This window comes from Schistocerca piceifrons, chromosome 1, assembly GCF_021461385.2.
Source record: "Schistocerca piceifrons isolate TAMUIC-IGC-003096 chromosome 1, iqSchPice1.1, whole genome shotgun sequence".
Lineage (NCBI taxonomy): Eukaryota > Metazoa > Arthropoda > Insecta > Orthoptera > Acrididae > Schistocerca > Schistocerca piceifrons.
In genome coordinates, this window is record NC_060138.1 from 288,189,383 (window position 1) to 288,215,352 (window position 25,970).

The window sequence follows — 25,970 nt, forward strand, 5'->3', positions numbered from 1 at the left end:
TCAAATCGAGCTGAGCTCAGAAACCGAAAGCTGCAGCTGGCTGAATCCTTTCTGTAAAAGGCCGCGTATGTAAGATGGCAACCGCACGTACACAAACTTAGAATCATTGAAGTGGAACAAGTAAGTCACGCAGAAGACGGAGCACAGAGAAAGGTAGCAGGAAAAGTTTAGTAGGTGGTGGAATCTTATAAACGCTGGGTGTGAGAATCGCAACGAACTAGAAAAGCAACCACCCGAATGCTGCGCTCTGTTTTGCAAGGTAATCAGGATCTATGTATACGTCACACTGCGACAGCAACGACCTTGCCACAGTGGTGAACACCTAGAATTACGTATGAAAAGCTGTGTTGCTGCTGATGGAGACCGTCTTCGCACATTTATCACGATTGATGATTTGTCTTTGATCGTGATTATGAAACAGATAGAACAGAGTACAGTGGGTCTGATGGATAAATCATGCTGTCACATGTGGCCGGCTTTTTGTGGTAAAATGTCGCTGGTAGCGGACTATATCACGTTGCAGTGGCTGATGTTTTTCTCTGGAGGCAACATGAGACTGTTCTATTGTGTAGTAGAATCCTGCGAGGATTTCTAGAAGAGTTTCAGCAACCCGATTACTGTGATGTTGCTTGTCGCTGGGCGCGGAGTGGATCGTCTTACTAAAGGACCGGCGTTTGGTGTGCCAGTCCACGTCAACAAAATCCAAGTTTTTCAAAAGCATGAGAAACAAATATGATCACGTACAATTCATTACGAAAATTGCGAGGCACCGGCTTGTTAAAGATCCGACGGAAAACTTGGACATAGCATTTAGAAGTAATCGACCCATTCAGTCGCCCTTGAATGCCAGCGCTACAGACATAACAGTAGCACAAGAACAATGCTCACTGAACTAATTTGACATGGCCAATCAAATACAGTGCCAAACGTCGCTTACTCTCGATAACTATTTCTCGAACAAACTGAGCGGATATCCAGGAAGTCTCATAAGTGTTCTATATGGTTGAGAACTGCTGAACTTACGTGCTTTCAAGGGCGATAGTTGTCCTCTCCATGTTCTTCAGTCTATTACATCACGGATTGTAGATGATACAAGCATTATAATCCTAGAACCTCCCATCGCTATTACACATCGACCCGACTCGCAAGAGATCGCGTCGTCAAAAACTAGTACTACAGTCTTCTGGTAACATTAGCCCTCAAAGATGAATATAAGCTGGCTCATTGGCTTACACTGTGTTAATCGTGTATGACGACAGACACGCTCATACCCATCGATCAATTCGAGTATCAACTACGGCTGTTCCAACAGACTCTGTGACTATCCCGCTGGCAACTTTGTTGAAAAAGGCATTTCACTTTCATTGAGACTGCATGTGAGAAGAAAGTGACAGTAGATTCCTATTTGAACAGACGGCACACGTGAAATTGTGAAAAATAATCTTCATAGACGTTGTCGGATTGACCAATAGCAGTGTTTCACTATGGTTCCAAATCGCTTCGCCTGTAGTAGATACGGCTTACAAAAACCGGCACGTGACTCAGTAACAGCGGTCCACTATCGTTACCATGCGATAGACCAGACCTTACGTAGTTATTCTGTGTCTAGAACGATATCATAAGGAAGTAATAAGGACCCAAGGGTAGCCTCTCAATCAACGAACTCTACTTTCACACCACGCATAAAAAATCGTTACCTGTGAAATGGAATGTACCATCGCTAATGGCCGCAGACCTGGACAATGATTCATAACAGACATTATTTGATCAGATAGCTGAAACTGCAGACTAAGGAGGCAGTAGTAATTCGGTCATCATTCACTGCATAAGGGCAGTGACTTATCACAGGAGAACTTTACCAATGTTTTGATACTATGTGTTACATCGATAATGTTTCAGCCGTATGACGTAGTAATGACAATCTGTTTCACACAGAACAGGCATACGAATCTGATTGATCTAATTTGAAAATCCTGTTAGACTGAAACTGTGTGCTGGAGCGAGACTTTAATCTTGAACTTCGCCATTTTCGCACAGTTCTCTTACCCATTAAGACATCTAGGCACCAATCGTAGTCCTCCCTGAAAGCTTCACGTCTACTTGGAACCCTCCCCTGGCTTCCAAACTTCACAAAACCTCTCCTGCATAGCCAGCTGGACTGACACTGACACTCATGGAAGAAAAATATGTGCTGAGAAATGGCTTAGACATAGCTAAATGGATTGTTTCCACAACGAATCTTTCACTCTTTTGAAACAGTGAGCATTGCTTCCAAAATTGCGGGTTCGAGCGCTGATCCGGCTTAGTGTTTTTATGCTCCAAGAAGTTTCAAAACAGCAAAAACTACGTTGCAGGATGAAAGATCGAGTGTCGTGCTTGTTTCACTGCAATAAAACTAGAAGCTACTGAGAACTTTGGGAGAGAACGCAATACGTAAGCACAGCGGACAAAGAAACCCCAGGAGACAGTGTACCAGTACAGTGTTACATCGTCTGTAGCCCTAACGGCTATCTCAGTTTGGTGAGAAAGAGGGTCTACAAGTTCCAGCTAAAACCATTCATTAATAATGTTTCAGTAGAGCTACCAAATTGCGGAGATGCCACATTTCACCCGCTGCTCCAAGTAGTCGCAGACGTTTTCTGTGAGATAACCATCGGGTGAGTTAGCGTAGCAGTAAAGGGGCAAAAGGGTGCATGAGTATTAGTCAAACCAGGGAGGAATGTGTGGAGCCATATGAATGCGGCTGTTGTCGTCTTGGAAGATGGGAGTGTCCACAGCGCACTCATCTCGAAGACATAGAGGAAAGGGCGAGACTTGATTTATTTATTTATTTATAGTTCCGTGGGACCACATTAAGGAGCAGTCTCCATGGTCATGGAACGAGTCAACACATGAAATTATAACACGATTGTAGAAACAGATAAAATGAAATATAAGAAACATATTCAGCTGACACGTCGTTAGTTTAAATAAAGAAAATCAAGAATGTAACACTGGAATTTGCTTAATTTTTTAGCTCTTCCAGGAGCTCCTCGACAGAATAGAAGGAGTGAGCCATGAGGAAACTCTTCAGTTTAGACTTAAAAGCGTTTGGGCAACTGCTAAGATTTTTGAGTTCTTGTGGTAGCTTATTGAAAATGGATGCAGCAGAATAGTGCACTCCTTTCTGCACAAGAGTCAAGGAAGTGCATTCCACATGCAGATTTAATTTCTGCCTAGTATTAACTGAGTGAAAGCTGCTAACTCTTGGGAATAAGCTAATATTGCTAACAACAAACGACATTAAAGAAAATATATACTGTGAGGGCAATGTCAAAATTCCCAGGCTATTGAATAGGGGTCGACAAGAGGTTTTCGAACTTACACCACACATAGCTCGAACAGCCCGTTTTTGAGCCGAAAATACCCTTTTTGAATCAGAAGAATTACCCCAAAAAATAATACCATATGAAAATATGCGAAGTAGACTACTTTTCGTGTTGAAATGTCACTTATTTCAGATACTGTTCTAATGGTAAATAAAGCGGCATTTAGTTTCTGAACAAGATCCTGAACATGGGCTTTCCATAACAGCTTACTATCTATCTGTACGCCTAGGAACTTGAACTGTTCCGTCTCGCTTATAACATGCCCATTCTGTCTCATTAAAATATCAGTTCTTGTTGATTTGTGAGTTAGAAACTGTAAAAACTGAGCCTTACTGTGATTTACCATCAAATTATTTTCCACAAGCCACGAACTTATTTCATGAACTACATTATTTGATAATGTTTCAATATTACACACAAGATCCTTCACTACCAAGCTGGTGTCAGCAGCAAACAGAAATATTTTTGAATCACCTGTAATACTAGAAGGCATATCATTTATATAAATAAGAAACAGCAGTGGCCCCAGCACCGATCCTTGGGGAACGCCCCATTTAACAGTGCCCCATTGGGACTGAACATCATTACCACTCTCAATATTGCGGAGAATTACCTTCTGCTTTCAGTTCTTAAAGTAAGAGGCGAACCAGTTGTAAGCTACTCCCCTTACTCCATAATGTTCCAACTTCTGCAGTAATATTTTGTGGTCAACACAGTCAAAAGCCTTCGTTAAATCAAAGAAAACACCTAACGTTCGCAACCTTTTATTTAATTCATCCAAAGCCTCACAGAGAAAAGAGACTATAGCATTTTCAGTTGTTAAGCCATTTCTAAAACCAAACTGTACATTTGACAGCAAATTATGTGAATTTAAATGCTCCAGTAACCTTGTATATACAACCCTCTTGATAACTTTAGCAAACTCCGATGGCATAGAAATAGGTCTATAATTATCAACATTATCCCTGTCTCCCTTTTTATAAAGTGGCTTCACTACCGAGTACTTTAATCGGTCAGGAAACCGACCACTCCTAAAGGAAAAGTTACAGATATGGCTAAGTACTGGGCTAACATACATGGAACAATACTTCAGTATTCTGCTAGATACCCCGTCATATCCATGAGAGTTCTTGGTCTTAAGTGATTTAATTATTAACTCAATCTCCCTCTTGTCAGTATCATGGAGGAGCATTTCAGGTAACAGTCTCGGAACACTTTTTTCTAAGAGCGCTATGTGATTCCCTGTTGGGACTAGGTTTCCATTTAGTTCACCTGCTATATTCAGAAAGTGCTTATTAAATACTGTACATACAGGGTGTTTCAAAAATGACCAGTATATTTGAAACGGTAATAAAAACTAAACGAGCAGCGATAGAAATACACCGTTTGTTGCAATATGCTTGGGACAACAGTACATTTTCCGGCAGACAAACTTTCGAAATTACAGTAGTTACAATTGTCAACAACAGATGGCACTGCGGTCTGGGAAACTCTATAGTACGATATTTTCCACATATCCACCATGCGTAGCAATAATATGGCGTAGTCTCTGAATGAAATTACCCGAAACCTTTGACAACGTGTCTGGCGGAATGGCTTCACATGCAGATGAGATGTACTGCTTCAGCTGTTCAATTGTTTCTGGATTCTGGCGGTACACCTGGTCTTTCAAATGTCCCCACAGAAAGAAGTCACAGGGGTTCATGTCTGGCGAATAGGGAGGCCAATCCACGCCGCCTCCTGTATGTTTCGGATAGCCCAAAGCAATCACACGATCATCGAAATATTCATTCACGAAATTAAAGACGTCGGCCGTGCGATGTGGCCGGGCACCATCTTGCATAAACCACGAGGTGTTCGCAGTGTCGTCTAAGGCAGTTTGTACCGCCACAAATTCACGAAGAATGTCCAGATAGCGTGATGCAGTAATCGTTTCGGATCTGAAAAATGGGCCAATGATTCCTTTGGAAGAAATGGCGGCCCAGACCAGTACTTTTTGAGGATGCAGGGACGATGGGACTGCAACATGGGGCTTTTCGGTTCCCCATATGCGCCAGTTCTGTTTATTGACGAAGCCGTCCAGGTAAAAATAAGCTTCGTCAGTAAACCAAATGCTGCCCACATGCATATCGCCGTCATCAATCCTGTGCACTATATCGTTAGCGAATGTCTCTCGTGCAGCAATGGTAGCGGCGCTGAAGGGTTGCCGCGTTTGAATTTTGTATGGATAGAGGTGTAAACTCTGGCGCATGAGACGATACGTGGACGTTGGCGTCATTTGGACCGCAGCTGCAACACGGCGAACGGAAACCCGAGGCCGCTGTTGGATCACCTGCTGCACTAGCTGCGCGTTGCCCTCTGTGGTTGCCGTACGCGGTCGCCCTACCTTTCCATCACGTTCATCCGTCACGTTCCCAGTCCGTTGAAATTTTTCAAACAGATCCTTTATTGTATCGCTTTTCGGTCCTTTGGTTACATTAAACCTCCGTTGAAAACTTCGTCTTGTTGCAACAACACTGTGTTCTAGGCGGTGGAATTCCAACACCAGAAAAATCCTCTGTTCTAAGGAATAAACCATGTTGTCCACATCACACTTGCACGTTGTGAACAGCACACGCTTACAGCAGAAAGACGACGTACAGAATGGCGCACCCACAGACTGCGTTGTCTTCTATATCTTTTACATCACTTGCAGCGCCATCTGTTGTTGAAAATTGTAACTACTGTAATTTCGAAAGTTTGTCCGCCTGAAAATGTACTGTTGTCCCAAGCATATTGCAACAAACGGTGTATTTCTATTGCTGCTCGTTTAGTTTTTATTGCCGTTTCAAATATACCGGTCATTTTTTAAACACCCTGTATATGCGATTTATCAGTAACACGGACATTCCCACTATGCACTGATCCTATATCCTCGACCTGTCTCTGCAGACCAGCCACTTCCTTTACGACTGACCATATGGTTTTAATTTTATCCTGAGACTTAGCTATTCTATCTGCATACCACATACTTTTTGCCTTCCTAATAACTTTTTAAGCACCTTAAAATATTGTTTGTAATGGACTACTGCATTTAGATTGCGACTGTTTCTAACGTTTTGATATAATTGCCACTTTGTTCTACAAGATATTCTTATACCTTTAGTCAGCCACCCAGGCTGCCTGTTTGTGCTAGTACCCTGTTTTGAACGTTCTAACGGAAAGCAACTTGCAAAGAGCACGAGAAAAGTCTTGAGGAGAATGTTGAAATAAACATCCTGGTTCGTATTAATTGTAACCTGAAAGAGTGCGCTCAAGTCATGTTACGGAAAACACTCCCAAAAATATCACAGAACCACTTGCGCCTGAACTACGGCCCCCACACTTTCCGGGTTGGACCTCTCGTTGGGTCGTCGATGCGATCGACACCTTACCTCATTTGAAAAGAGACAAAGCAGCGACTTGTCGGATCACACTACACGCCTCCAGTCCGCTACCCGCAAATTTCTGTGCAGTTTGGTCCGCTGAAGACGAACAGCTTTACATATCCCTGAGAGCGAGGTACCGATGTACAAATGTCAGTTGCATGCAGATCTCTTTACAATGTGAACCGTAATTTTAGCTTTCAAAATCTTTTCTTAAAGAATTTATTTTATTTACTCGCGATTCACCAAGAACATTAGCACATTTAATCACACTAGGTGAGCGTGAAAGTAATTGCGAGGAAGTAACTGATGGAAAATAAAATAACGTTTAATAAATGTGAATTTTATTTTTAAAAGCCTTTTCAACAACAGATTTAAAACTAAAACCAGAAAGCAGCCTCTAAATATCAATTTACAATTATTCAGAGGCAGAATAACAAATTTTTTTATTTTTTTTCTGCAACAACCAGATTACTTTAAACTAAAAATTTTAACAACTCACACAAACACATTAACTATGCACCCCGTAAGAGGGATGGAAAAATTTTAACAACTCACACAAACACATTAACTATGCATCCCGTAAGAGGGTTGGAAATGGTAAAAACACTCAGACTAAGAAATTATTTGCCACCAAAAGTGCAATTTGTTTTTGAAAGGGCTCTTACGGTGGAAGGGTGTCAACTTTATAGAAATGACTATTCAAATAAAACCCATGAAATTCAGACTTACAAAAAGTGTACAACATGCTCTTCATTACACATATACCGCCTCGCAAGATGATAGGCAAGATAAAAAGATATTTCATGAATTCGGCCTTTACCTTAATTCTATAAATTCGTTAACACCGAATCCGACAAACATGACACAGGCAGCTATTAACGTACGGCAGACCGACAGACAGACAGACACTAACTGCCTAACAAATACGGACGAAAGACAAACGAGCAAAAACAAGTAGAATTTAACAAGTAACTGAAACAACATATCACAGATCACTTAACTTCAAACGACTGCGATTTCTGGCGAAGACAGCACCCCCAACGCTCTCCCGAACCATCCGCTGCCAGCCGCTTCAACGGACGCAGGAACGCGCGCCGATCTCCAGTCTCACGGCGTCGCACCTCGCCCTGGCCAGCCCGTTGTCGTGGTTTCACTCCTGTTGCTCTCGTGTGAACCGCAAAGCCACTACCCCTTTCTATACGGCGCTGCCCACTGCACTCACGTGGGGAGCTCACATGCGCCGACGCTCAAGGCGGACAAGTCATCTCGTGTCTCAGTGCGCGACCGATCAACCGACCGATGCAAACGCCAATGACAGTCGCCCGAGCAACTCGAGCAGACTAGCGGCCTAACGCGCCGACTCAGATGCAGGAACTCAGCCCCGACCGGGCGCCCACTAGATGAGTTCTGTTACTGGCGGAGTGGCAAGACTCTCATTTTCTGGCTTTAAAGTTTGATCCAAACGATAGACATACTAGCCCTCCGACGACAGATAGCCACTAACTGCCGCACAAATGCAAACGAGAGACAGACTGGTGACGCGAGACTGACCTAGCCTCACTCCGACTCATTCCCTTAATGTACAGCAGACCGACAGACAGACACTGACTGCCCGACTACCCGACACTGAGCCGGCGGACCAACTGACTAGACTCAGACTGACAGACTGACCCTCTGCGCAGGTTTTTTTTTTCTTTATTGTGATTTTAAACACCTTATACAAAGGCGGGCTGTCAGAAGCATAGTACGCCGCTCTTCAGCCTTGAGTTTCACAATAAGTATTACATGTAGGTGGCACAGAGAATACAATCAAAACGGCGGGCAAAAAATGTAGACACTAAAAAACAAAAAAACATGGAGCCGTCCACGCTGGACGAGAAACATCACTAACACTAATTGACACGGCGCACATAACATGGATGATGGCGACGGCACACGTGAACAGTGGTGGCGTGACGGCGACCAAACACTAAACACAAACGAAGGCACACACACGAGACACTGATGGCGATGATCTCCGACGCGCGAATGTTCACTGAGCATGTGCGAGTCCGGGGACCTGCCAAGAGAGGAGGAGGAGGAGGAAGGGGAGTAGGAGAGGGAGAGGGAAAAGCAGAGATGCCATCGGCAGGGGAGATATGGGGAGGGAGGAAGGGGGAAGAGGGGTGGAGAAAGGGGGATGGGGGAAAAGGAAAGAGAAGGGAGGGAGGGTGCCTAAAGGAAAGGACACAGGAAGTGGAGGGGAGGATCAAAGTTGATAGGAGGGGTAGATGGGGGGAGGAGGACATCATCAGGGAGGGGGAGCTGGCGGAAGCCACCTTGGGAGAGGGTAAGGAGGGTGGAGAGATGGAGACAGGGTGGGACGTGGGAATACAGGCACGGCAGTGGGCGGGGGTGGGAGAGGATGGGTGAGACAAGTGGGTGAGGAGGATCGAGTTTGTGGGAGGTGTACAGGATCCGTATCCTTTCAAGGAAAAGTAGGAGGTGGGGGAAGGGGATGAGATCGTACAGGATCTGCATGGGGGAGGGGGACGGATGCGATAGGCGAGGCGGAGAGCATGGCGTTCGAGGATTTGGAGGGATTTATAAAAGGTAGGGGGGGCAGAGATCCAGGCCAGATGGGCGTAACAAAGGATAGGGCGGATGAGGGATTTATAGGTGTGGAGGATGGTGGATGGGTCTAGACCCCACGTACGGCCGGAAAGGAGCTTGAGGAGACGGAGTCGGGAGCGTGCCTTGGCTTGGATTGTCTGGAGATGGGGAGTCTAGGAGAGGCGACGGTCGAGGGTGACGCCAAGGTACTTAAGGGTGGGAGTGAGGGCGATAGGACGGCCATAGCCCTCTGCGGAGCTCATAGCGCCCCTTAAATTCACGTGAACAGACAACTTTTCCCCTTTCCCACCAGAGGGAGACACCAAGGCTGCGATTGCCACAGCGGCGCCACCGCCAAAAACGGAAAGCGACTGCTTTACACTACGCGCTGCAGTGCGCTCTTGAAAACAGCAAATTTTACTACGGCTCACAATGTTCAGTCGGATGGAACTGAATTCGTCAATGGTAGCAATTCCTGACGAATTTCAAACCGACTGTCATAGTGGCACTGTGGGCTAGGATCTTCTTATGAGCACTGTTCTTACGCCCTGTTACTTGGTTGCGCATGATACACGATTCCTTGTAGATACGGTAGATAGTCGGGGCACCTTCGTTAACCAAGTGATCTTGTGTACATACAAAAGCGATAGCGTATCTATTTTCTGAATTCTGTCTCCGCGTCAATGCATGTTACTGTGTTGATTCCATACAGCCTACTGGCACGCACACACCATTTAATATCCTTAGTCAACAGCAGTAGAGGCTCACACGTCCGCCTGGTACCAGCTATACACGATGTACAGCCCTCTGAAGCGACCAGTGTGCTCTGATATTTTTTCGGATGAGCGCACGTTTGGTGCGGACGGCTGCTGAGCCGGCGATGGCGGTGTTGCAGCTGGAGCTCGAAGCCGGCGAGCACGTGGGGCGTGTGGCAGCAGCCCAGCAGCACGGAGCCGCCGTTCGTGACGCGGCCCAGGCCCAGGCCGCGCCCGCCGCGTCCGACTCGCCGCCCCACACCGCCGCCCCCACCCACTCCGCCGCCCACGCGCCGCCCCACGCCGCCGCCTCCAACCACGCCGCCGCCCACTCGACGCCCCCCGTCAACTCACTACACTGCTGGAGCTACTGCCACCACCGTCACGCGCCGTCGCCCGAGCACCACGACCACCAGCACGACAACAACCACCACAACGACCACTACCACCACGACGACCACGACTACCCCGCGGCCGACGACAACCACCACTACGACGACGACGACAACGACGACGACGCCGCGGCCAACGAGCCCCGCGCAGCCTTCCGTGTCGACCGTGTCGGCCACTGGCGAAGGCGGCGTCCGTAAGTACTCCCTCTGATATGACTGCAGAGAGCCCTGTTTTGGTCGATTCACACTCTATGTCAGTGGGGTGGGACGGAAGGGAACGTCGCCGTCAAACGGACACGAAACTTCGACACAACGTCGGTTGACTTAGCCCTGTTCCGAACGATGAAACGGTTTCTGAGATAACATGCGTGATACTAAATGCCCGAATGTTGTTGTTGTTGAGGTCTTCAGTCCTGAGACTAGTTTGATGCAGTTCTCCATGCTACTCTATCCTGTCCAAGCTTCTTCATCTCCCAGTACCTACTGCAACCTACATCCTTCTAAATCTGCTTAGTGTATTCATCTCTTGGTCTCCCTCTACGATTTTTACCTTGCACGCTGCCCTCCGATGCTAAATTGGTGATCCCTTGATGCCTCAGAACATGTCCTACCAACCGATCCTTTCTTCTAGTCAAGTTGTGCCACAAACTTCTCTTCTCCCCAATCCTGTTCAATACCTCCTCATTAAGTTATGTGATCTACCCTTCTAATCTTCAGCATTCTTCTGTAGCACCACATTTCGAAAGCTTCTATTCTCTTCTTGTCCAAACTATTTATCGTCCATGTTTCACTTCCATACGTCGCTACACTCCATACAAATACTTTCAGAAACTACTTCCTGACACTTAAATCTATACTCGATGTTAACAAATTTCTCTTCTTCAGAAACGCTTTCCTTGCCATTGCCAGTCTACATTTTATATCGTCTCTACGTCGACCATCATCAGTTATTTTGCTTCCCCAAATAGCAAAACTCCTTTACTACTTTAAGTGTCTCATTTCCTAATCTAATTCCATCAGCATCACCCGACTTAATTCGACTACATTCCATTATCCTCGTTTTGCTTTTGTTGATGTTCATCTTATATCCACCTTTCAAAACACTATCCATTCCGTTCAGCTGCTCTTCCAAGTCCTTTGCTGTCTCTGACAGAATTGCAATGTCATCGGTGAACCTCAAAGTTTTTATTTCTTCTCCATGGATTTTAATACCTACTCCAAATTTTTCTTTTGTGTCCTTCGCTGCTTGCTCAATATACAGATTGAATAACATCAGGGGGAGGCTACAACCCTGTCTCACTCCCTTCCCAACCATTGCATCCCTTTCGTGTCCTTCGACTCGTAAAACTGCCATCTGGTTTCTGTACAAATTGTAAATAGCCTTTCGCTCCCTGTATTTTACCCCTGCCACCTTCACAATTTGAAAGAGAGTATGCCAATCAACGTCAAAGCCCGAATATAGTATAATAATTAAGGAACAACCAATCATAAGGTTTGTCAATGGTCAAAGAGGAATTCGTAATGGATGTTCTTGATAAATGTTTTATGGTAAATCTTGTGCATATACGAGTAAGAGAACTGAAAGTCTGGGAAGAGTTATAGCCAAATATTTCAAAACGGCCTTTTTTGCTCCATAAAATATATACGAGGGTCACTCCAAAACAAATACACACTATTTTTTTTAAATCCATCTTTTATTCTACATGTTTGAAAGTTTTACAGTGAGTAGATACATCCTTTAGGAACAATATTTTCATTTCTCCACATAATTTCCATCCCTCTCAAGTGCCTGACACCATCTTGGAACCAGCGCTTGTTTACCCGCACGGTAAAATTCTGGACCAACCTCTTGAAGCCACTGTTTGGCAGCGTGCACAAGGGAGTCGTCATCTTCAAACCTTGTTCCACGAAGAGAGTCTTTCAGTTTCCCAAAGAGATGATAGTCACATGGAGCCAGGTCAGGACTGTAAGGCGGGTGTTTCAGTGTTGTCCATCCGAGTTTTGTGATCGCTTCCATGGTTTTCTCCGCGCCTGTTTTAACGCCAACACTTTCAGTATTCTGCAAACACTTCCTTCCCCTATCAAAACGTAGCGTGACAATTCGTTCACTGTGATGCGTCTGTCAGCAGTCAACAATTCGTTAACTCTCTGCACATTGGAGTGTGTGCAGTACGAGGCCTGCCGCTGCGAGGACAATCCTCAATATTGCAGTGCCCGCTCTCATCACTTAACCTGCTTGCCCACCGACTAACTGTACTGAGATCGACAGCAGCATCCATACACCTTTTTCAACCTCTTGTGGATGTTTCCCACTGTCGCGTTTTCACAGCACAGGAATTCTATGACAGCACGTTCCTTCTGACGAATGTCAAGTGTAGCAGTCATCTTGAAGATATGCTGTGATGGCGCGACTTACTGGAACAGGTTGAATTAAGTTTGAAAACAATCGGGAAGGATGTATATACACACTGTCTGTCTTTCACACATGCAGAATGAAAACTGTATTTTTACAAAAATAGTGTGCATTTCTTTTGGAGTGACCCTCGTACATACAAACACATCAAACAGTATTCATATGGCAATACATAGAGCCTCTTTACCTTACCCACAGCGTATTATTTTTTTCAGGTACAAAATAACATCAAAAGTAACTGTATTTTTTCCTTTAATAGAGCTGACTATTTCACTTTTTAGAAATGCTTGTTATAAAAATTGCATCATTAGTTTATGTTATTATTTATGAAGAGTGTAAAACATTTCTTTATCCAGATATTGTAAAACCTAAATCATTTACTGCTTTCAGATATTTGGCCTCATCTATGGGAAAACATTCATACAAAATAATATCTAAGTCCTCGGGGAAACTTCACGACCCGCCATGAAACAAAACAATCAATAAAATAAAGATTAATGAGATTAAAGACACCAAATCGACGTCAGTAATCTGAGTGAGCGCTGTGGGAATAGGTAAATTCCGACGTCAGTAGACGACGTACTTTCCCACCACCAGCGTAAACATCAAAACTTCTTTCCGTAGAGCTTTGACGCTGACATCCAATACGCTCTCACTGAGTTGACAGTCTGTCTGAATGATGCCATTTGAAATGTATCGGCGAACGTTTTGATGTTCCGTTCCATGACGTACAGTGCGGCTCGATCTCAACAAGCAATTCACCACCATTAGGTATTTGATAAAATGAGATAATGTTAAGTTCCAATCAGGCCGAGTAGCTTCTTTTCCTTTCCACTCAACTATCATTCGATTACTTTCACGCGTCCCCCAATGCTTCGCACCCTACGTGACTCGGTTCGTCTCAGTGTACATGGATATTTTATATTCTGTTCTGTATATTCTATCCTGTGCCTTCTCTTGCTGTATCTCCAGGTCAGCTTTTCCTTTGCCCCATAACACATGTACCGACGACCGCTCTCGCTTAGATACAGGGATTTTTCACAGGTTTTTCTCCGCCAATATTACACGCTTCATTAACCCACTTCTGGTTTTTTGGAGATGTGGTGCTACACTAGAATGGTGAAGATTGGTTAGTAGATCGGATAACGAACGGGGAGATACTGAATCGAACTGCTAAGAACAGGAATTTATGGCATATCTTGACTGAAAGAAGAGATCGGTTGGTACGCTATATGCTGAGGCATCAAGGAATAATCAATTTAGTAATGGATGCAAGTGGAGAGGGTAAAAATTATAGAGAGAGATAATGGGTTGACCACAGTAATCAGGTTCAAGCGGGTGTAGGTTGTGCTTGTTATGCAGAGATCAAGAGACTTGTACCGGATAAACTGACGTACAGAGATTTCTCAAATCAGTTTTTCGGCTGAAGAGTATACAACAATAAATAGGTGCGACTTGAGGCAACATGTTGTGAAAAGACTCGTGCGGAAGAGAAATCATGGCGGGAAGGAAACTATAACAAACTTGAAGTACACTACTGTGCAAAACTTAAGGACGAAACTAATTTTGTCATGATGTATCACTCTCAAGTAATATAGCTCAAACAAATTGGACCATACATAGAGACACCTGTTGTTACAATACAGCAAAGAAGCAATATGAATGAAATACGGATTGAGTCGAACAGATGTTACACTTTTATTCAAAGATGGTCATTACACTGAAGTCATAGCGGTTCATGATGGTCGTCTGAACACTAGAAAAAGGCAGAAGGTGGTTCTTGATAGGATTTGTGATCTGCACGTACAGCAGAGTATGCTCTGCAACTTGCTCCCATGTTGGCCACACACCGTAAGGTGGCTCGCGGAGTATAGATGTAGATGTAGATGTAGAAGGTCCGTTAGGAGTACTTTTGGTGAAGAATTCCATTCCTCCCATTCTTCCACCAGCACGGTCGACAACTTCTGCAATACGTTTCCTAAACGCGTCCCACACTTCCTCTATGGGAACTGGCAGGTCAGTCCTTTCGCTGAATGTCTTCTGGCGCCAAGAGCTCCTTGACATCCACATAAATGAAATCAGGGCCGGATGTACTCCTGAAAAGACGCACCTAGAGAAGGAATACAGTGTCATAATAACGTTGGTCAGTGAGTGATGCTTGCTCAAAGCGGGAAGAAAACGATGCCTACGCAGCATCATGTCTGTCCACACCATAACACCTTACACTCCAAAATGACCATCTTCGACAAGGTTCCTGGGTGCATAACATGTTCCCCCCTCCCGCCATTTGGGGGTACGTCCAACACTGTGTAACACGATCGTTGTGGTGGTTCAAGTGTTATGGTGTGGGAAGGCATAATGCTGCATTGGCATACTTACCACGATACCTTTGAACACCTTACACTCACCTGTTATAAGAGTAGAGCGGCATGAAAGGGAAGCAGTGGTTGGGAAGGGAGTGAGACAGGGTGTGTAGCCTATCCCCAGTGCTATTCAATCTGCATATTGAGCAAGCAGTATAGGAAACAAAAGAAAAATTCGGAGTAGGTATTAAAATCCATGGAGAAGAAATAAAAACTTTGAGGTTCGCCGATGACATCGTAATTCTGTCAGAGGCAGCAAAGGACTTGGAAGAGCAGTTGAACGGAATGGACGGTATCTTGAAAGGAGGATATAAGATGAACATCAACAAAAGCAAAACGAGGATAATGGAATGTAGTCGAATTAAGTCGGGTGATGCTGAGGGAATTAGATTAGGAAATGAGACACTTAAAGTAGTAAAAGAGTTTTGCTATTTGGGGAGCAAAATAACTGATGATGGTCGAAGTAGAGACGATATAAAATGTAGACTGGCAATGGCAAGGAAAGCGTTTCTGAAGAAGAGAAATTTGTTAACATCGAGTATAGATTTACGTGACAGGAAGTCGTTTCTGAAAGTATTTGTATGGAGTGTAGCCATGTATGGAAGTGAAACATGGACGATAAAAAGTTTGGACAAGAAGAGAATAGAAGCTTTCGAAATGTGGTGCTACAAAAGAATGCTGAAGATTAGAAGGGTAGATCACATAACTAATGACGAGGTATTGTATAGAATTGGGGAGAAGAGGAGTTTGTGGCACAACTTGACAAGAAGAAGGGACCGGTTGGTAGGACATATTCTGAGGCATCAAGGGATCACAAATTTAGCATTGGAGGGCAGCGTGGAGGGTAAAAATCGTAGAGGGAGACCAGGAGATGAATCCCCTAAGGAGATTCAGAAGGATGCAGGTTGCAGTAGGTACTGGGAGATGAAGAAGCTTGCACAGGATAGAGTAGCATGGAGAGCTGCATCAAACCAGTCTCAGGACTGAAGACCACAACAACAACAACAGTCACCTGCTTACGTTATTTTGACACTATACTCCTTTCCCAGAGGCGTCTTTTCAGTAGTACAGTTGGCCCTTATTTCATTTTTGTGGGTGGAAATGCGCGACCGCATCGAACGGTGCATGTGGAGGAGCTCTTGGAATACTAGGATATTCGGCGAATGCAAGTACCTGCCCATTTCCCCGAATTCTTACCAACGTTGTGGCCAGAGTGAGAGCACATTTCAGAGCGTGTACTACAGTCCTTGATGATCACACGCACTATTAAGAGCCATGTCCCGCTTGTTGTAATGTCCAGGGAACCATCATGAATTTTATTTACTTCAGTGAACATTGCTTTCGGAAAAAAGTGTTACTTCTGTTCGTATTATTGCGTATTTCTTTCAGATACCTTATCTATTACACTGTTTCAGTTTTCTCTATGTATGATCCAAATTTCATACAGCGACGTTATTTGACAGTGACTCACCATGCGAAAGTAATTTTCGTCCTTAAACTTTGCGCCCCGGTATATTTCGTTAGACAATAACTGTAATAATCACAAATCTACAGATTTATAGTTTCAAATTATTTCGCTAAACATTTTAGCTGATCCCAATGTTTTTTGATAACCTAAGCTCAGAAATGCTAATGGTTTCCCTCAATCATACGAGATAATGAAGACCCAGAAAATGCATACAAAACACGCACGTTGAAAAAAAATTATAACGCACTCCTAATATTGTTGTAGTATTCAGTCCAGAGACTGGTTTGATGCAGCTCTCCATGCTACTCTATCCTGTGAAAGATTCTTCATCTCCCAGTGCTTACTGCAACTTACATCCTTCTGAATCTCCTTAGTGTATTCATCCCTTGGTCTCCGTCTACGATTTTTACCCTCCACGCTGACCTCCAATACTAAATTGGTGATCCCTTGATGCCTCAGAATATGTCCTACCAACCGATCCATTCTTCTAGTCAAGTTGTGCCGCAAATTACTATTCTCCCTAATTCTGTTCAATACTTCCTCATTATTTACTATCAAAAACAGTCTTAATCACAATTTATTTATTACGGTGACCGGTTTTGACCATTACTGTGGTCATCTTCAGACCAATGAGTAAGGACCTCCTCGTGCTGGATAATCCAGCAGAAGGAGGTTCTTACTCATTGGTCTGAAGATGACCACAGTAGTGGTCGAAACCGGTCACCGAAATAAATAAATTGTGATCAGGACTGTTTTTCATAGTAAATATTTGTAACACTATGATCACTGTTCACTCCCACAATGTATTCAAAAGTAACCTCCTCATTAGTTATGTGATCTACCCATCTAATCTTCAGCATTCTTCTGTAGCACCACATTTCGAAAGCTTCTATTCTCTTCTTGTCCAAACTATTTATCGTCCACGTTTCACTTCCATACATGGCCACACTCCATACACATACTTTCAGAAATGACTTCCTGACACTTAAAGCTATACTCGATGTTAACAAATTTCTCTTCGTCAGAAACGCTTTCCTTGCCATTGCCAGTCTACATTTCATATCCTCTCTACTTCGACCAACATCAGTTATTTTGCTCCCCAAATAGCAAAACTCCTTTACTACTTTAAGCGTCTCATTTCCTAATCTAATTCCATCAGCATCACCCGACTTAATTCAACTACATTCCATTATCCTCGTTTTGCTTTTGTTGATGTTCATCTTATATCCTCCTTTCAAGACACTGCCCATTCCGTTCAACTGCTCTTCCAGGTCCTTTGCTGTCTCTGATAGAATTACAATGTCATCGGCGAACCTCAAAGTTTTTATTTCTTCTCCATGGATTGTAATACCTACTCCGAATTTTTTTTTTGTTTCCTTTACTGCTTGCTCGATATACAGATTGAATAACATCGGGGATAGGCTACAACCCTGTCTCACTCTCTTCCCAACCACTGCTTCCCTTTCATGCCGCTCGACTGTTACAACTGCCATCTGGTTGCTGTACAAATTGTAAATAGCCTTTCGCTCCCTGTATTTTACCCCTGCCTAATATTACAGTGAAATATTAAGTTCCTCAGATCTTCAAATCTCCGTTGCATTTTCTTGTGTACACTGAGTGGGGACACTCCGTGTACGGCATCCAGCAGCAGTGAGCTATCATGATGACATCCAATCGATCATTCATTTAATGTTTTGTTGAAACCATACTCCCTTTACCTCACTCACAGCATCTGGAAATTTTCAAATGTGTGGTAAGTTCTATGGGACCACTGAGGAGGTCATCGCTCTCTAGCCTTACACACTAATTAGTCTAACTTAAACTAACTTATACTAACAACAACACACACACCCATGCCCGAGGGAGGGCTCGAACCTCCGACGGAGGGAGCGGCGCGAACCGTGGCAGGACGCTCGAGACCGCGCGGAGTAGCCGCGCGGTAGCATATGGATTTTCGAGAAAGTAGCCTATGCGGGAGTCCAGAAAGTGCAGCTTCAATCTCATTAAAGCATCCAACACTTTGAAGCTATCCAGCGTTTGTTTTACTAATTACAAAGGCCCGAGCACAGAGACCTCTGCGTGAACATAGGGTAGCTGTTGGGAATCTGTGAAGCGTCAACAACGGCAGTAAAACATTATTCGAGTTCAGTTGTTTATTCACAATGTTTACAAGTCATCGTTCTTCTGCAGTAGCCTCGGTTATTGCTAATTCAGCTGCTTGTTGGATTGTAGCTGACTTCCGTCGAGTCAGCTCAGCGTTTGCACGCCCGTAATTCTCTCTCTCTCTCCTTCTTTTTTTTTTTTTTTTTTTTTTTTTTTTTTTTTTTTTTTTTTTTTTTTTTGCGAGCGTCCGATGACACCCGTTCAGTTTGTTCGTTGATCCGTTCACTCAGTTTTTTTGTTTTTTTATTACAGAGGGTAGCTAAACCCTCTGACCGAACACGCTGAGATACCGTGCCGGCTGGCAGGTGATGTCAGCGACCCTGGCGGCGCGACGGCTGCAACCGAGTGAGGCAGCGGCTGCGCGGCGTGAAGCGGTTCTCGCCCCGGCTGCGGAGCGTACTCGGTTCCACTCCGAATTCAACGATGAGGAGATCAACCTACCACAAGACTACCAACACCAGATTCGTAGTGGGCCTGCTGTCGGTAGTCTTGTGGTTGGATGATCTCTTCCGTACCCCTGGTAGGTTTCCGTACCCGAAGGCGCCTGCGTGCTGAATAGGAACGTCTTCGCCAAGATCCCCCGTTGTTGGCTTCTGCGATGGAGTCCGGGTATCGGCAGCACAATGCGAAGTGGTGTTGTCGGAAGACAATCAATTTCTCCAGTAGATGGTAGGCGGCGAGCAGCATGAAGTTCATTCGGTGAAGGCCATCATTATCGGTACATCTTCGCCTAGTCCATAGACAGTGCTGGAGCATATATGACATAGACTCACTACAGAAACGTAATCGTGGAATCGAGTGCGATTACTGTGAATGCGTTCGATCCCAATGATCATCTCAAGATAAGAGCTGTAGTATGTAAAGGGGGCTAGCGTGAAGCTATGACGCAAAGCTCGGTTCGTAATGACCGAATGTGTCCTCCTCATTCTCCTTCATTCACTTAACAGGCTGTTAACTGGTGTATCAGTCCCTCGCTACATGCTCCCGTGAAATAGCTACAGTTTCTTGCTACATGGGCAACGGTCTTGCCGCAATGGATACACCGGTTCCCATGAGATCACCGAAGTTAAGCGTCGTCGGGCGTGGTCGGCACTTGGATGGATGACCATCTAGGCCGCCACCGGTTCCCATGAGATCACCGAAGTTAAGCGTCGTCGGGCGTGGTCGGCACTTGGATGGATGACCATCTAGGCCGCCATGAGCTGTTACAATTTTTCGGGGTGCACTCAGCCTCGTGATGCCAATTGAGGAGCTACTCGACCGAACAGTAGCGGCTTCGGTCAAGAATACCATCATGACGACCGGGAGAACGGTGTGCTGACCCCACGCCCCTCCTATCCGCATCCTCCACTGAGGATGACATGGCGGTCGGACGGCCCAGTAGGCCACTCGTGGCCTGAAGACGGAGTGGTTTCTTGCTACATGCCTTACGAGATAATGAATATGCTTGTCTCTCTTTCTTTGGTTTTCCGTCCTCTTTTCTGCCGAATGCTTATTCCTTACTCGGCGGGCAAGGTTGTCTACCTGACTTACTTGCGACATAATGGCTCACTTCTTGCTTGCACCTCTGCCTCTGCCATGACTTGAATTTGCTTGAGGCAATGTGAATGATTTTAATTTTAAAAAAATTCTAATTTCTGCCCCTTTCTATTCTATACAGTAACATAATTCTCGTACTCAAGTTTTTTGCAGTTGTCAACAGACTCGTTGACATTTTGATTAAAGTATATCCAAGATGATCCTTAAATTTCATTCATTTTGTCTTCAAGTGTTTCGTCTTTAATTAGTTTCCGGACGTCAGAGCTGACAACAACTCCCTTCTTTCATCTCAGCCTCTGACAGCCACTGTAACTTGCTTGCCGCATACTTGAAACTGTCAGCATCTTTGAGTAGGGCTTTAATTAATTGTTTTATAATGACAAGTTTCATACGAAAAGCAGACAAAAGCTCTTTTTGGGTGCACCTTTGAATCGAATAGTACGCTCTTTCCTCCAACTTTTGGCGTTCACATTGGCCAGATTTTTTGAGAGCAGTGCTTGTCTTTTGCATAACTGCCCCATTCGCATAGGCTCACGGGTCCTCCCTCACAACTTGATCATACTCGATATGGACCCACGACTTGTCCTGGCCCGTCCAACTACGTAAAATACACTTATCTGATAACTACAAGTTTGCCACAGATGTATCAGAAGTAGTCAGCAGGACAAACATAACCTCTTGAAACTAAGAAATTCACAAAATCAGGCAGCAGTCGATATTTAAAACAGACTTATGAGCCTCAACATTACAGTATCACCGAAGTACATAGGTAATGGTATTATAGACTATAAAAATAAACATATTTTTGTAACATGTTACATTGAAAATCTTTACAAAAAATACTGGTATTTACACAACGATTAAACAGCAGCATTTTGCAGACCTAGCGAATTCCTCTCCTGTGCCAACCTCTTCATCACAGAGTAGCACTTGCAACCTACGTCGTCAGTAATACCTCATATACCTCAAATAAATTCTGAATGTGTGTCAAAACTGTATGTGACTGAAATATTCTAAGTACTTTACCTGAAATCAGCACCTAAAAATACACCAGCAAACCCTTTAGCTTCGAGAAAAAAATTGCATTGCCGAACATAATATTTTATATACAGTATAAGCTTAGGAACGGCATCACTATTGTTCTCATTTGCTGTTTTTTATTTGAACTAGGCGTTTCTGTCGGTTCTTCATGCCCAGCATGGAGTTCATGCGATCCTTTTGCAACAGTTTTCCTTTCCTCACCCAGCGTCAAAACAAATGTTCTGAATACGTTTCGTAAACATTTTTCAGGAAGTATATGCTACGCATTGGCTTCAGACCATTGTCCCATACACTTAAAGCCATTCACACGTTTTATTATCCCATTTCTGGCGTTTAGGTGGATAGTAATGTCCTTGTTGTTTGAAATCACATTTCTAACAAATAAAATATATTTTTCTGCTATGCTTTCTTTATAGTCACACTTCTTTCATTTTTTCTCTCTTCCTATCCTCAATCGAGGTGTTCTGGTTTTTTTTTTGGCTTTTTATCGTGATCAGTTGTCAGTATGTTTTGATTTCTGTTTCTTATGGTGTTATTGTGGGGTGTCCGTTGTGCGTTTAGCATACGTCTGAGATGCTATGAGACCAAATGCTCCCCTTGAGATCATGTGGAATGAAAAACCAAAGTCACACAACGGATAACTAATTGCCTACCGGAATTAAATAGGGGTGACCAACTGAACATGAAATATGGTTGTCAGAACTCACACAGAATTATTAATAAAGGTTTCTAAAGTAGCTGCGGAAGATGCCACAAGGAGAAACAGCCAGGCAGAATATATTTAAGAGGTTTATTAAATTTAAACAATCTGCTCTGACAGGAGGACGGATGGAACACACTGACTTCAACAAAGCTAACTCTTTGAATATTACACCGACAAGAATGCGTAGGAGGCAAAATGTAAGTCGAAAACAACCGTTGTGGAATGCAAATTGCGCCAAGGGGTGCTGCTGCTTCATAATGACTCACGTCCACATACTGCAACTCTCGTAACGCAGGAGCTACGCCAAATGAAGTGGGAAACACTCGAGCACCCGCCCTTTAATCTTAATCTCTCCCAATGCGATTATCACGGCTTCTGTCGCTTAAAGACGGTCTTGAAGGACCGATGATTCTTTTGGACGAGGATGTGCAGCAGGTAGTTACGGACTTCTTCACGTAGCAGGACTACTTCCAGATAAGCTCAAGTACTGTGGTATGAATGAGACAGCGCTCAAATGGTTTAAATCGTACCTAACTGGAAGAGCGCAAAATTGTTGAAATAAGCAGTTCACATAATATGCAAAAAACTGGTGATTCCTCAAACTGGGGAACAATCAAGAATGAGGTTCGGTCTTGGATCCTCGGCTGTTCTTAAAATATATTAATGACTTGCCATTCTATATTCACGAAGATGCAAAGCTGGTACTTTTTGCCGATGATACAAGTATAGCTATCACACCCAACAGACAAAAATTAACTGATGAAATTGTAAACGACGTTTTTCAGAAAATCATTAAGTGGCTCTCTGCAAATGGGCTCTCATTAAACTTTGACAAAACACAGTATATACAGTTCCACACAGTAAATGGAATGATACCATTAATAAATATAGACTTCGATCAGAAATCGGTAGCTAAGGTAGAATATTCAAAATTTCTAGGTGTATGCATTGATGAGGATTTGAACTGGAAAAAACACACTGAAGATCTGCTGAAACGTTTGAGTTCAGCTACTTATGCTATTAGGGTTATTGCACATTTTGGCGATATACATCTCAGTAAATTAGCTTACTACGCCTATTTTCATTCTCTGCTTTCGTAAGGCATCATATTCTGGGGTAACTCATCACTGAGTAAAAGAGTGTTTATTGCACAAAAGCGTGTAATCAGAATAATTGCTGGTGCTCATCCAAGATCATCCTGCAGACACTTATTTATGAAATTTGTTATTAACAATCCAGACGAATTCAAAAGTAATGGCAGTGTACATGGCTACAACACTAGGAGAAAGGAAGATCTTCACTACTCAAGGTTAAATCTAATGTTGACTCAGAAGGGGTAAATAATGCTGCCACAAAAGTCGCGGTCGCAGGTTCGAATCCTGCCTCGGGCATGGATGTGTGTGATGTCCTTAGGTTAGTTAGGTTTAAGTAGTTCTAAGTCTAGGGGACTGATGACCTCAGATGTTAAGTCCCATAGTGCTCAGAGCCATTTGAACCATTTTTTTAACAAAAGTCTTTGGTTACTTGCCTAATAGCATCAAAAGTCTGACAGATAGCCTTATAGCATTTAAAAGGAAATTAAAAGAATTTCTGAATGGCAACTCCTACTCATTAGATAAATTTTTGGATATAGTAAGTGGGTAATTTCCCCACTCCCCACCCAAAAAAAATTAAAAATATTAAGTGTCATGTAATATTTTGTTTAATGTAATATCTTGTATAGACGCCTTTTATTAACCTGATACGTTCCACATCATTACGAAGTGTCGTATTCATGATCTAAGGAACAAATACCAATCTCGTCTAATCTAATCCTCAATGCTCAAGGCGATTCTGCCGGATTGGCATACCGATTCTGGACTGTAATGTCTTCGAACGGAAACGTTTTGATCGTGCCTTGTAATTACGATTCGGAAAAAGAGTGGAAGCGTAGAAAATTGAGCATGTGCACAAGACTTCTGCTGTCTTAAACTTACGCAGTAACGAGCAGAGAGAGCAGAACGTCCACGCAGAGCCTGCAGGGTTCCGCGGTCTACGATTTCTCTTCGGATGTGCTGCATCGTCTGCCGCAGTACTTTCCCGTGTGCGAGATCGCCGCAGCCCAAGACACGCGCACGAGCTCTCCTGCGTGAGCCATTCATCAGCATCCAGCCGCGCCGCGCGGTCTACACGTCGTCGTGCAGCCGCAGGGGAAATCGCATGCCTTCAGAGCAGAGTATTTCGACCTTCTGCATCGTGGAACATTACACGTCGAGTCTTCTCTTCCTATATTCTCCCATACTCCTGGGAGATCTCTTGTTCTGACGCCAGAAACCGAAGGTTCAGTAACAGTACAAGCAGGTAGAGACATTACTTCCGCGGAGGACATGAACTGGTTACTGTCTGTATCGGTATTTCAATGTCGAGGCGATACAAATTATATACTACAGAGGTCTTAATTTGTCAGGAATAAGCTAGTAGTAGTACTGCATCGTAGACGACATAGGCGTTATGCTGGATTGTTTTGTGAAAATGTTGTCCGAAGAGTATTCTCCTTTAATGCTTTGTACATCGCGACGTCCAGGCTTCAGTCGTGACAAATGAGTTTCTGAAAAAAGCGCGGAATAATATTTCTATTGACTGTCCTGTCAAACTGAATATCACACCAGTGAGTAAATCATCTCACAGCATACTCGGAAACTGCCGTCAGCTCTGCTCCCAGTAAACAATGGAAATAAAGCATTTATTGTCAGACTGGGCCTTAAAAATTTAGTTGTTGGATGCTATATCGCGCCTGTTACCTGATTTTTGTGTCAGTATTAACTAAGGCCAGCTGCTTAGTAGCAAATGTAGCTATCTAGTGATATATGTACTTGAGATGTTCGCGAAGTTAACGTAGTGTGTGCTAGACTAAAAATTTCCCAGCTTGGCACACCGACAGCGCTAATAAAAAAGATATTTCTGTTTTACTGATTAATGTTACGTAATAACGCAAATCAAACATTAACTAATTCTGCGAAATGCTTTTCTTTATACGGATTTTCAAAGCCGTATTGTGAGCATCTCGTTTACATGGATAACTGCAGTACAGTGCTGCAAAAAGACTATGTTCTGTACAGTTTATCTCCTATAGAAATTCACTTCAATTGGTGAAAGTTCATAATAAATTTCCTCCTACGTTTACAGCATTTAAGGCGCGCATGACTCATTTCGAAAGTGCTGTGATTCCTTTGAACATGGTCCATGCTACGTACGTCTCGAAACGTTGGAAAAGTGCACTACACCGAAGGCCCTACATGACAATGTTTTGGAAAATATCGGTGTCTCATTTGTTTAATTCTGGCCAAAAGTAAACCCAAAAACGTATTTTCCGCCGAAGTTATGATCGATCTGAAATTAAACCAATTGATTCGTTACTGTGTTTGAGAACTGAAAAGCTATTGCTTGGACAATAAATTATTTAATTGATGATTCATTTATCATAATATTTTTATTTCTTGTTAGAAGTGGAATAAATGAAAGTAAGTTGATCTCAAGTCCTATTCAAACCCCAAATCAGGAATTTGATGAAACTGGACACCTCGGAATGGTGTTTTGTTACAGAATGGTAAAATTATTAAGATTCTAATTGATAATTCATGGGCAGTATTTTTGTTACTTTGCTTAAGGTAGAACAATATCTAATGAACACTACGTACGTATTACAGATCACCTGTGCGAGAGCATGCGTGAAAAGAGACTTGAGCCGGCCGGAGTGGCCGAGCGGTTCTAGGCGCTACAGTCTCGA

General features: G+C 43.6%; 1 protein-coding gene across 1 annotated transcript in view; it reads left to right on the forward strand.

The window, feature by feature from the left end:
• LOC124799851 (serine proteinase stubble) overlaps positions 1-25,970 on the forward strand; it is a 711,707-nt gene that overhangs the window by 597,346 nt on the left and 88,391 nt on the right. Inside the window, exon 4 of the mRNA XM_047262951.1 lies at positions 10,263-10,708. Within this exon, the coding sequence (XP_047118907.1) occupies positions 10,263-10,708 (446 nt within the window). The remainder of the gene's footprint in view (positions 1-10,262; positions 10,709-25,970) is intronic.